Raw genomic sequence first — 13,925 nt, 5'->3', positions numbered from 1 at the left:
TGCCGTACCGCTCGGTCAGTCGCTCAGCAGATGTTCCGAAAACTAGCCGCGACTTCTCAATGAAGCGTCGACTGCGCGATAGCCCGCCGTGCCCTGATGCATCGATCGATCCGCGCGTGTATCAGATACGATGCACAACAGCCCCGTTTTTCGAGCGAGCCCACGATCAATTCGAAACGCAGAATTATCCTCGACTCGTAAAGGATCGAAGATGATCTTCGAGCGAACTTTTGGGACGAGACACGCGCTGCTACTTACACTCGAGAGAACGATAAGCGCGACGAACACCGTGGTTCGTTCGCTGGGTGGAATTGCGTTCGTAGAATTGTTACGGGCTGCTGATGGCGAGGGAACCACGCGACCGAGTTTGCGCGCTCGACCGACTTTCTCCCCTTCAACTGACTGCTCTCACTTTCGTTCGGGGTCGCGCCAACTGACACTGCTGAACAAGAGCAGTATCGACGACCGCGAGAGGAACGCGGCTAACGGAGGACGAGCCGCGAGATACGCAAGTCGCGCAAGCGCCGCGACGCCACGCGCCCTGCTGCCCTAACATTCGGACATCGGAGCTTTCACTCTCTGGGTACGGGCAACCCACTTTTTTCGACTGCTCGTTAGCTCCCCCAACCCAACCACCTACGCGATTTTCTGGGTGCTTCAATCGATGTATTACAGGGAACTGTGAAATTTTGTACATTCAGAGAAGCGCAATCTGTTTCCAGGGGAATCGAAAGTTGCGAGATATTTCGAATTTGGCAAATAGAATTCAGGAACTTGAGAATTTAGTGGCTGGAAATTTTTCCGAGAAATTGTAAGTTAGGAGAAATTTCTGTTCCAATGTCGAATCGAAAGTTCCCGTCTGAAATAAAGCTAAGCAAATAGAATCCAGAAATGTAGAAACTCGGTATATAGAATTTACTTCGAACTAGAATAGAAAGTTCCTGTTTCGAGCAATCACAGAGAAACTCCAAGTTTGAAATACATGGAATTTGAAAACGTTGAATTTTTTGCAGAAATTCTGGTACAGAGAAATGTAGGCGTGGTTTGTTTGAATTGAACGCTTGGTAACGCTTGCACAAATGCACTTTTCTCGGGATAATAAAAAAGACTTCACAGGGATGGAAAATTGAAATTCCGCGTTCAAGACCACTTTCATCTCTGCTTTAAAAGAGCTGACCTTCTAGCGCGACAAGACCCGCGAAGATCGATGAAAAATAGTAGAGCGAGAAAGTGTCACCGCAGGCTTACGAAGAAACTTATCCTTCTCTTTCATTCTCGAGAAGAGCTTCGAAAGTATGTACTCCGAATCGTAAGGAACTGATAATGTTTCGTAAAAATGTTGGTTCGTTCCTAGATATCGTATGCACGACGCGTAAAAAACTAATCGTTCTTTCATAAGAACAGCTTAAAAAGAGTTAAACTCGAAACGTGTGTATCACCCGTTTCATAATTACGATATGGCTTGCGGCTCGGGCTTACGATATTCCGAGTTACGAAACGTAAATTGGCGCGTTCAAAAAATTTGGCACGTCGCGAATCGCGCACGCTTTTCTGCCTGCATAAACAATTTCGCGTCCGCTCAGCAATAATACCGATGCAATGAACGTCATATTATTCGTTTCGCTTAAACACGAGGTTTTTCGCTCACCGTTTATCTTCGATAAAAGTTTCCCTTCCGCGACTTAAAGCGTGTCTCATAACCGCATCGATTTCGAATTTTCCACGACGATAAAACCGACGCGACAAAAATCGGGCAGATACTCCGGGGAGCGATAAACCGCAAACCAAATCCGGAAGCAAGCAGCAGAATGCTCAGCAAAAAGAGAAGAGGGAAAAATGAAATCTGGTTTGTCTGGCACAATTCGTAAAATTCTATATTATTCGTGAAATTTCACGAATCATCTTTATTGATAAATATTTTCACATATCGTTACCAAGTTTGCTAACGAAACAGATGAAAGAGTAAATTGTATAAATTTTAAGTAAAAAAAAAAAAAAAAGAAAAAAAAAGAATCTACAGCCTGCAAATTGTAACTTAACAATTTGCTAATATTACCGATTAGTGGATTATCGTGAAAAAGTTCCACGATAAGGAAAATTCCGAAAAGGAAGAGAACTAGACGAATAGAGGTAAGGACGAGATTCGTCCAGATGGCAAGCTCGTATCGACTAAAGTAAGGAGGAGCCAGTAAGGGAAGACGAAGGGTGTCAGGAACCTCTTTATATGGGCCACGAGATCCGGCTTGCCCCACGATCATTTTACTCCTCCGAGGGACGGGCTGGTTCAACGCGTGTTACGCTAGAAGAGAAGGGTGAGACGCGCGAAGGGGATGCCACTGACTCGAAATTACCGTGGGGGATAAATGCGGAAGACGAAGGAAGAAACGGTAGCCGTTTTATTTGTTTTCCGATAGAGAAACTACTGAATGCCAACGTGCCTGTTTGTTTGACTGGTTACACAGACTTTTTATGATTCTTCTACCTCTTTTATTCGTTGTTTATCTTCTCAATAGATGATACGTAATTGTAAAAAATCGTTTTACTATTCTTATCCTCGAATAAACCGTCCTACCTACCATTCCAAAATTACACTTTCCCGCTCTGCTCTCCTCCGTTCGACATAAAATATTGAATCGTTACTTTGTAACAGCCTGTATAATTTTACCTGAAAGATAAAAACACGGCGAACTCAAAGTATTTCAACGTATCTCGAAAAATAAAAGAACGTTATATGGATTAAGAATAACAGACTTCTTAAATAATCAGGCACTGTCGTATTTAAATTAATGTTACGCTGGTACGACGTAGTAATGCGACGAGCAAAAGTCGCGTAGTTCATTGCCAGAGCTCACTTGAACGCCACGTTGCGTCACAATTATCGCCGGTTGCCACTAACGAAAGCCGTTTTACGCTTCGCGGAAAAACGGCTACAGCTCGTGCGTATCACGCACCTGGAATTCGCTTGAAAAGTAACGTACGCATTAATCACAAGTCACCGCACCAATCTCCCTGTGTCCGAGAATCTGACGCAAACGTCAGAAGATGTTGCTCTCTATAGTTCTCCATAGCTATGTGAGGGGCAAGAAGAGAAAAAAGGCGGATCTAGTGGGCTAGAACCCTTGATTCTCGCGATAAATCCGCCTCGTAAAACGTACAGCGCGGAGAAATCAGTGATAGTCAGAAGTATCTTCCGTAAACGAAAGGGGGAAAACAACGGACGAAATGGACATCAGATTCTGGTCGATAAATGAGATCTGTCTGCATGCAAGCGTGAGAAAAACATGCGGAGCACTTACCTTGCGTGATTAGCGGCGCGATCGCTTGGTCTATCTAAAAGAGTTCGTTGAACGAAAAACGCGTAATCTGGTGGCGGAGATAAATTGAAGATATTAAGAGGCGAGCGGAACTTAACTTCTTTCATCACGAACACGCGATACTTCTTTCGTCACTCGAAAAAAAATCACACGTTTCGCTTTCGTCATTGATCGGGCTATATTAACGTTTAAATTCCACTTAATACTCCTCCATCTTTCAGGTATAAGTTTATCGAGGGAAATTCTTGCGTAAGATAAAACCGCAAATCGTACACGTATAAATAGCATGCGACACAAAAATAAGCAGGATGGAAGATACTCTGTGAGACAATCACACTGATGGACATGAACGACGAAAGATCGATTAGTCCTACCTTAGAACGTAATTCACGCAGACGACGGAAAGTGGCTTTTGCTGTTTGGTGCAGTGGATCAGGGTGGCTTGTGTCACGACCCACGCGTAGCCTCCTCGTTTCCCAAGAAATCTGTAGGCCACTGTCTCACACTGACCCTTGCTGAACACTGAAACAACGCGAAGTTGGGATATCAGTGATGTTGCAAGGACTCGTGAATCTGCCAGGACTCATACTGCATCACATGCGATCTACCCTATATAACCGCGTGACGTGCGGATACTGCGTACGCAACAGTTCCTACATGACGAAATTTTCGCGCTAGTATTGCCAATCCTTCCCCACCTCCAATTTCTCGCGCGTATTCGGTTGAACGTGAAATTCTGATCGAGTAGGATGAGGCAATAGTGAATGCAATTATAGTCACATAGGTAGCTACAACTACGGAAAATCCCATAATTTCTTGATATCAGTGACCTTATCGAGATCGTTCGTACGACAAGGAGAATTTTTTCCACGCTATCGCTACTTTCCGAGAAACCGATCAGGATTACTTGAAATTTGCACCGTAAATTTTTATACCACTCATGGGTTGGCTTATCGAGGTTTATGTGTGGTCAGGATGGTTCTTCGAAGGTTCCATTATCGCGATTCGCAGGAAGGACGGAACGCATGTGTCACTGATCCCTTCGCGTAAATCAACGGACGAGAGACAAAATTGTGGTCTGGTCCGGGCACGACGATGCAGAATCTCAAGAACATAGAAAGATTATATATATATATATATATATATATATATATACATAATATGTACATATATATATACATAAGTACGTACGATACAACAATGAAGTTGTTAAAAAAGATTGTATTGTTTAATAGAAGAAAAATAAAAGGAAGATTGAACGTTGTATGATAACACGTCAGTATGTTTTGATCAGAAGAATCATTTTGTATGTTATCTTAAGATAACAAAAAGCTAAATCACGTACAAACAGTTATTGTCCTAGCTACCAATTAAATGTAGTGACTCGTAAAATATGTTAGCTCCTGAAATCTTGTTAAGAGGATCGCTGCCCTTGAAATGGTTCTTTTTACGGTGTCGTTCACCCGACCCGACAAGCCCATACCAACCGGCACTCTCTTCCCGCCCAACGCCTACGACTCAACCTTTTTTCCACGGCAGCCACATCGATCGGTGCCAGCGCATGACATTCTTCCGTATTAGATGCATAACATTAGGACGAGAAGGGATCAGAAGAGATTCCCCTCGAAACGAGATCACATGCAAGATTTAAATCCCATCGTATAAGCATAATTTATAAAACGAATTCTCTTTTTACTTTTAAAGTATTAAAACATTTTTAAAAGTGTTATCCAAATGTTATCGAACGTTATTTGCTATCTTTTTAAAATTTATATTTCGATTAATTCGACTGATCAAGTCACGAATTGAAATTCTTTGTGCACGCAGGCAAATAAAACATTTGCAGCCCGCTCCTGAAATAGCGAGTGGGTCGTGAACGATCGCGTTTATTCAAATGACTGTCAATTGGCTTCTACTCACGTGATTTAAAACATTTATCCAGAGCCAAATTATCGAGGGCGTGATAGAACTCGAAAACGGATTGTCCCACTAACTCCTCGCTGTTCCAACCCAGATATTCAGCCAATCTAACGTGTGAAATAAAAAAAAAAGGACATACAAAAAACATTTTTTTACAATCGAACATCGTTTTATTATCCATAACTTTCATAATCCGTAAACGTACTCACTTTTCGTCAGTGTATGTGAACTTCATACTAAGGCTGTGCTTCGAGAGGAAAGTGTGCCGTCCCAACGGTATCTCTATATTGCTGGGATGCGGTATGGGACATCCCAGTAGCACCAACGAGGCTCCAGTGTCTCGTTCATTTCCATCATCGTCGCTTTCGTGTTCCGCGTCGCTAGTTTCCGATGAATTCGACACTGGATTGCGGATATATGTTAACCTACCGGTACAATGAATCACCTGACAAAAGAAAACATTGCGTAATCGATATGTACATACTGTTACACTTTTTTACACATCATACAGCAGCTGACTAAATTTATTTACCGTTGGAAAAAGCGATTTACCTTGTAGGAAGCGCTCTTTAGATTGACCTTCCTCCCTTTGCTGGTCAATGTGCATTTAAGTCGTAGAAAAAAACTACAAGCACGCTTGTCGCTTTGCTCAGCCGGTTTCGAGGACAGGCATTCCCGCAATTCGTCGTGATCGCATGGGTGACTGTACTCGTACACGCTCTGACCCATCATGTCCATCTAAAACGAACAAGAACAAATTTCCTTAAAAAATCGGCTCTCTTTCCTTCTTTTCCATCGTTGGCAAATGCTTTTTCGTATCAGACAAACGCACCTGAGAAACACCAAGGTAATCACTGACATTCTCCGACAGATAGATCATGTTACCATCGTTGGATAGCACCAACATGAACCCGTTTAGAGCTTTGGAGAATAATTCGTCCATGTGATTCAATGTTTCGGATTTGGTCAGTGTGCCTGGAACTAAAGGAATAACGAGAGGATAGATCGATATTGAAGATTGAAACGTTGTGAGTAAAGAAAATGTTGTTGAACTCAATGTAAACACTTACAGGAATCAACCACTGAGCGCACTTTGAGATACGCGATTGCTAGTCTCATAACACTGGCCTTATCTAAGTGAGATGCTTGTTCCGATGGCAATGGAAGAGCGGCAGCTAGATCCGAGAAAATGTCAGTCTCTTTGCTCCGACGGTATCGTGCAGCATCACGAGACTTTTCCTTCCTTTTCTCGTTACACCTACAGCATAAACATATATTCTATCCTTAATGCAATCTCGTATCTCGTTAACCCTGCTATTCTCACAATCACGTTCTTATACATATTTCGTTCTCAAATTCTGAAATACTCTGCTCATGAAAGGCGTTTTCGTGTTCTATGGAATTTTGCATTATTGCACGCTAAAACCAAATATTTAAACATAATTTATTCGTTATCTGCGTCTTAATAATATTTGTTGAAATATGATTTCCATTTAGAAGAATGATCAAACAGTCCCAAGGAGGACAATAGGATTAAACCTTTGTCCGAGAAGACCCTCGTGCAAAGTTGCCCAGGTACTTTCGCAATTTCGCTAACTGCTTACAAATTAAACGTGAGAAGTACCTGATAGAGTAATTTTTTCAATTCTCTGTTACGTGACTTTGACACGATCTAATAACTATGAGATTATGAGAATAACAAGCACGGTACTGCGTGAAGTATCGTGGGTCCTAACGAAACAGCAGAAGCATGTTAATGTTCAATCACAGATTTACACCTACTTCTGTGAGTCACTCGAAATTTGACGTCAATATGACTGATAATTATCGACCATCTGTTACTTACAATTTCGTGCCTTTTAATTGACTATAACAAATCGAGTATATATATATACATATGGAACGACGTAAATAACGGGGAGAAGGTGAGATTTACATCAAACACACGTTTTGTCACGTCTCGACTATCTCAAATGGTTGTTATCTCTCGCATGAAATGACCTTCGAACAGTGTTCTCTCCATTCCTTGAAAACGCTATTATAGTCGTGCCATCCACAGTTTTCTTTCCTACTACGTATTCCCTTCGAAACGATAAGCCTCTTATCGACGTCGCTAGACACGAAAATTCAGAATGTCCTGGATACTTGTACCGTCATACACCATCATGGAACGAAACGACCGCATTTTTCCAATCCCACGCATATTTCACTTAATTGGAAGTTCATCGTTTAATCTTCGCTATGATCACTAGACTGAGGATATTTATACAACTTCGTACATGAATCATCCACAATTATAAAGTACAACCCAGGCAGAAACCTTTTGTTACCCAGTAATAGCTATGACGATTACTGCACACTGAAGGAAAAGAGATTTTGGAACCTAACGGTGATTAAACAGAATTACAGAACTTGTTTCCTTACAAAAGTAGAAACAAGAAACGCGACTTATTATTATTTTTGCATGTTACATGCATTCTGCGTATGTAAATTTCCCATAAATGCATAAAAATTCACAGTCTACTGAACACAAACGAACACACAGATTATCGTAGAAGCTGCAATAAAATCCTCCAGAGAGAAACCTATCTATAAGCTACCTTATAGTGCCATTCATTGATATTTGAGTAATCAAAAGAAAGATAACTTATTCCTTTGAATATTCATGTATGCACTACGTTATTAGAACGAACGAACAACGAAGACGCCATTCGAATATATTCACACTTGCAATCCTTGCAATGCCAAACCCTATACCTACCATACCATAGGAGCAAACAAATAAGGAACGAAACTTCGAACCTCCGTTGCCCGGTGAACCGAGCACTTACAAATAATCCTCGAGTAGCTGTTCGTCCTCGTTGTACTCGTATTGGTAATACTCGTTTCGCAGATCCAGGCACGGTGGCAGGACGTTTTGCCCATACGAGTAGGTGGTGTCGTACAGAGGGCAACGATCGCTTTCTGGACACTGAAGCCATCGTTCTTCGGTGCAAAAAGCAAACGGTTGAGAAAAGTAGCCACAGAATTGTTCACCGAACCAATCCATACGCGGTAGATCACTGGACGAGACATCCATCAACGAAAATCCAGGCTGTTCAAATTGTTTGTCGTCCGTCAAGGAACCTGGATAGGGACCGTATCTCGTTGCTTTTACGCGACGACGAAAGTTCGACGAACTACTCGGTCGATAAACTCGTAATGAGCAATTCGTCTGTGGCTTATCGGATTCGAAACATAGAGCCAAATCTTCGACGTCCACCGGACCCAGCTGGCAATTCTTAGCGCCTTTAGGCGTAATATTTTGCGCGCAGTCTCGAAACTGGCTACATTGAGACTGTGGTTGAGGTTGCAATAGCTCGATAGGGATCGACGATTCCATGCATGGGAGGAAAACTTGAGCGTTGGACGTTCCAACGTCCGCAGAACGGGATTCGAACGGATTCTTGCCTTGGTCATTGTAAGATCTGTCCACGCAGGGATTAAGGGAATGATGATAATCGTCGACTGAAAGAGGTTGAATCTGTGCGCGAGCGAATTGGCAAGACGGTAAGGTGGATTGATCGTCATAGAAACTCGCGTTGTCTGACTGTCTGGCGATCCAATCGGAGCAACGACCGGGTTCATTATCGGCCAGCGTATCGATCGGCTGGACACGTGACGCGATCATCGCGCTCGATCGTTTCCGTGTCCCTTAAGAAGCAACCGGTTCGACGAGAAGAATGTGGCCAATGAAGGAAGGATGGATCGTTTGACTTATCCAGATTTTTACGATGCTCGAAACGCCGGCGCCGAGTATCGTCGCAGTCCTCTTCTTCTCCTTCACCGTTACTCGTTACGTCGACAACCAAGAGACGACAAATAAAACTTTGGCCCGATTTTGCTTCCCCTCTCTATGGTGTGCACCTTCTTTTTCTTCCTTTTTCTGCGACTCCTCCTCCTATGGCGTGATCTTTTTTTATCATCAACCGCTTGCTGCTGTAACTGGCCACGCGTGTTCCTTTCTTCGATTCTTTCTTTTTCTATGACGTTCCTTTCCACCACGAGAGAGACTGGCCCCAGATGAACCACTGCTCTCGTTCGTCTTCCCTCTTCTTCTCAATTCTCGTAACTTCTGTTAGGTTCCCTCGCTTAAAATGACTTTCCTTCCTTTCGTTTTTACGAATTTCTTTTCGTTTCGAAGATCTTTCTTACATGGACAGACTGTTGTCAAATAGATAATACACGTATGGTCGGTTAAAACTCACGAGAACATACACGTGTCGCATTTGGTATAACCGTAACATACTCAATCCCATGGAAGACTATCCTGTGGACGATTGCACTCAAGCGACATTCTCGTGGCTCATCTAGAAACGTACTTCGAAATCGTTCACAGCAAGATCGAATTTTCGCTGAGTCGACTGTTCACGCGATACTAGACCCGAGAATACAAAACCTTGTTGTCTTGCACACTTGGAACGATGGCTATCTTCCGACGATAACGATACTACCTATCACGATACGCCAGTTTCCCTCGATTTCGTTCCCCAACGAATCAGAGCTAATCTTCCAATTACGTTAATCTATCTTCTACAAACGGCGATCAAAAAATCGACCGATTTTGACTAAAAATGTTCGACGTTTACTTTGATATCGAATGAATCGCGCAACGAGATAGTATATTAGATTAAAACGCATTACACATTGAAATATCTAGTAGAAGAAAACATACATATTTGTAAATTCTGCATTCTTAAAATGAAACATTCATAAAATCATCATTTCGATCTATTTTCACACGTAGAATAAGTTACTACCGATTGTCCATTTTTATCAACTCGGGGACTAACCAAGTTCAAGTATATTTGATACGAGTTCTCAAATGTAATTTTCTTAAAAACAGATCGTTATACGAAAAAATGTTATTCCATATTTTCAACTTATTTTTACCACGATTTCGGAAGCATTCTGTATATTTTTGTTCTTGATATAAATCGACCGAGTTTATTGTAAGTATTGGTCGAATAGATCAGATCGAATTAAGATAGTTAATCATCCTGATAGAGGCATATATTCTCCACGCTTTCGCGATTTTCCAACGCGCTAGATCGTCGTAGATCTAGTAAAGGAATGGGTATCACGTGCCGATCTACGACACGCTACGGCAATCGACCTTGATCGACGAAACTATAGCTCCCGCAAATGCGGAAATGATACCTGATTCTGAGTAGTTAATGATTAACACATTACTCATGTACGATATGCATTTACAATAAACTATTGTTTATTGAAGAAATGCAAAGAAGCATGTAACGGCAGATTTCTGATTAATGTATGAGATCTATTTCAAACATTTCATAAGTGCGTGTTAGCAAAATAAAAACTTTAAAAGTCGATCAAGAAAAGTAGATGTTACATAATTTGTCCGCTTCAGACAGAGTTGTTTACCAATCCCTACTAACAGAATCGCTTAGAACCAAAACGACTGCACACGTTAACATAGAGAATAAATTTCTTTATTGTACTAAATTGTGTATTGTAATAATTGCCGAAATATAAAACTATATAGAATATATTATTCGCGTATCGCTCAACTATCTCTGTGTATCATCAATAGTATACGTATTACCAAATAGTTAAGAATCACAGGGAAATTTTTCGAGAATTATCAAACTAATAATATTATCGTAAATCGATCGATAAAGAAAATTGGTTTCTGAATATTACGTCCTATCGGTCAGAATTAATTTTCTCAGCGTTGGTTAACGAACGATTAAAAACGAATATAGGCCTATCTTACCCAACGATACATAGATATTTTTCGCTGCTCTTAATTATTTCAGTTCGAGGAAATCCGATTAAACGTAATCGGGTGTCACAGAAAAATTTCTTGAAATCGACGTGAAGATAAATTGGACGTATTACAGGCGAGGTTACTAAAAATAGCTTAGGATTTGATAATTCCACGAACATATAAACAACCTATTAATATATGGAACTAATTGGAAAAAGAAAGTTTCCAGAAGGTCGCATGTCGGCTCAACATTCGAATACACTACAATGCCAGCAAACGAAACGATGGTGTGCGTGCCTCTATCGCGCCGTGCAAGAGATACATCCACACCTACACAAGCATATACTACGTATCTACGTAGCCTCAAGCAGAGAGAGTTCTTCTTTTCCTCCAAATGGGGTTACACGAAGAACCGAACTATCATTATGAATTCACGTAATAACGCGCTACTACATTCATGCACATATAAATATATGATATATATATGTATATATGTAGACACATTATGATACACTACGTACACAACATATACACATAAAACGCTATGCACATGGGCATCTTTCGAACGTCACAGTGATCGAGATATGATAACTATTGTTTACGTAGCCAGTGATTGTTAAGAAGCAATTTGGTCGTTTGTTGATCGTTTGTCGAACGAAATTAATTTATTAATGCATTTTATAAGTAGACTTTTATCGGTTGAACGACCATTCGGTAAGTTAAACAAATTTGGAAAATATGTATATCTTATATGGAAAAGCCACAAGCCCGAAATACGTACACAAGGGTACCATAACTCTTTATCTCCGTGTGGGTTGGTTTCTTTGATTATGCCGCTCAATATTAACATACATACATACATAATACGCGTAATACTAACGCTTTCGATTTATCTGAATTTTAATGATTTCGAGAAGACGAGCTGACTATTTTTGCGACGAGTCTGATTTATCTGTCACGTACATCGTGTACCATTTTCGCGTTAGTTTCGTATCTTAGAAAAGCTACTGTGAGAAAATAAATATATGATATATGATATCGTAGTACATGATATCGTGTATATGTAAATACACATACAGTAAGTTTTCATGGTAATCGTGAATTTTTAGGTTATAACTATCATTTCCTTTTTTAAATTTTATAAGTTTACTGTATTGAATACAACTGATGCCGTTCTAACAAAGTAAATATATACGACACGAAACTTGCCATTAGAATGAATACCTTGTGCACACGTGGAAAAAACGAAAACAAGTACAGAGTACGATTTATGTACAGTGTAGTTTGTTTTTCTACCGCGATACAATATAACATATACAAAAAAGCAACAAAGTTCACTCTTTGGCCTTAGAATGGAATTATCCCAAAGGAACACGATATCGCAAGGACATCTACATCAAATGTAACAATGCTCGATTCGAGTGCATGTAATTTCGTTTGAATGACGCGCGATTTAGATGAAAGGAAAAAGAATTCGTTATATCCCCGCCCAGGTTTTTGAGGCCCTATGGGTTTTACCGATCTAACGTGGCGGTCTACGTAAAAACCAAAGTCTGAATCAAGTTGGTGAATTACCGCATTTCCTTGTACGCGAAACTTTTTTTTACTTTGATTGTCCCGCTTAAACAGTATACGCAATCGCAGCTGGAGAACAAATGAAAAGAGATCGAATTATTAGAGGGAAGAGACATAAAGTAATCTTGTAACGTAGGGTAGAGAGAAAAAGATATCGGTAATGGAAGAGGAACAAAAAGAGTATAAGAGGAACAGAGAGAGAGGGGGGAACTCAACTCGGAGGAAACGCGATTGCGTCAAACACGCACGCACTCACTCACGCATATGCAACGCGAAATGCGCGCGCGCGATTCACTGAATTTGTCTTTGGAGTTCGTCAATTCCAAGAGCTGAACAGTGCCTGTCTACGTACAATCATGCCATCGAACAGAGTAGAATATCGTAGCTAACGGCATGCCTGGAATTTTCTCGTGAAAATTAGGGAAACTTTAGGTAGAAGCAGTAATGTCCATACGGGTGCTCTGAGCTTTAATGTTACGATTCACTTACCTTCTTTTCTCCTTGTGTTTCTTCTCTTTCTTCGGTGGATCCATAACTCGGCGAAAAATTTTAAAGAAAGTTTTCTCAAATGGTACAACACTGTGGGATAGTCTCAGTCACTGCTAAGTAACGTATTTAACTTACAGCCCGACACAGGCTCGTCACAAAATTCTTCGTGCTTGACTGTCTCTGCCGTACTTTGCTCGCACCGACTCTCTCGTGTTCTCCCGTTATCAAAATCGATGCACCAACATACGTTCTTCACACGGTATGCGACGTCACCTCTGCTCAGTTACTTTCATTAGCGTGATGAAACGAAAACACATTGTGCTTCTCTATACGTACGAAACGCTCGACGAACGCCAAACTCATGGTGTGATGGCGATGATGATGACGATGGTGAAGGTAGTAGTGTAGTAGTAGTGAGATTCGTTACAACAGTGGTGGTGGTAAACGACCGCGGCGTGGTGGTGAGGTTGTATACACGAGACCGACTATCCCAAGGGTTGGAACGAAAGAGGGGAGGTCGTGAAGTTGACGTCACAACACAGGTTCCATCTTTCTCGTAGAGAAAGATCGCACCGCCATCAAACGGCCGTGACGTCAACCATTTTGTTGCCGCGCTACAAAGTAGGACATTCAAAACTTGATGTCACAATAAGAAAAAATTATCTCTCTTCCTAACTTGTGCGTCACAAGTGAAAGGAGAAGGCAATAATGTATTAATTCGAGAAACTATTTATTATTTATTACGCACAAAGTATATACAATCGATTGAGATACAGTGAACAAAAGCGAGAAATAAAACTATTAATTGCATGTTTAAGTAATTTATTTTAACTTTTAAATGAAAAATAATA

At 41.0% G+C, this 13,925-nt stretch overlaps 1 protein-coding gene across 3 annotated transcripts in view; it reads right to left on the bottom strand.

The window, feature by feature from the left end:
- LOC117238796 (protein similar-like) overlaps window positions 1-13,532 on the bottom strand; it is a 36,944-nt gene extending 23,412 nt beyond the window's left edge. The window contains exons 1-7 of one of the 3 annotated variants that reach the window (XM_033503988.1): window positions 13,075-13,532; window positions 6,305-6,492; window positions 6,067-6,215; window positions 5,787-5,972; window positions 5,444-5,679; window positions 5,235-5,341; window positions 3,689-3,836 (exon numbers count right to left, since the gene is read on the bottom strand). In XM_033503988.1, the coding sequence (XP_033359879.1) occupies window positions 3,689-3,836; window positions 5,235-5,341; window positions 5,444-5,679; window positions 5,787-5,972; window positions 6,067-6,215; window positions 6,305-6,492; window positions 13,075-13,118 (1,058 nt within the window). In that variant the 5' untranslated portion in view covers window positions 13,119-13,532. Of the gene's footprint in view, window positions 1-3,688; window positions 3,837-5,234; window positions 5,342-5,443; window positions 5,680-5,786; window positions 5,973-6,066; window positions 6,216-6,304; window positions 6,493-8,065; window positions 9,320-12,585; window positions 12,606-13,074 lie in introns of those variants that run through there. The other 2 variants (XM_033503986.1, XM_033503985.1) reach the window with 2 other exon arrangements.
- Between the last annotated feature and the right edge of the window lie 393 nt (window positions 13,533-13,925).

The sequence above is a fragment of the Bombus vosnesenskii genome, unplaced genomic scaffold, assembly GCF_011952255.1.
Source record: "Bombus vosnesenskii isolate JDL3184/JDL3185 unplaced genomic scaffold, Bvos_JDL3184-5_v1.1 scf7180000013607, whole genome shotgun sequence".
Lineage (NCBI taxonomy): Eukaryota > Metazoa > Arthropoda > Insecta > Hymenoptera > Apidae > Bombus > Bombus vosnesenskii.
Note: the sequence above shows the minus strand (reverse complement) of the source record. Positions and strands in the feature narration are given on the sequence as shown.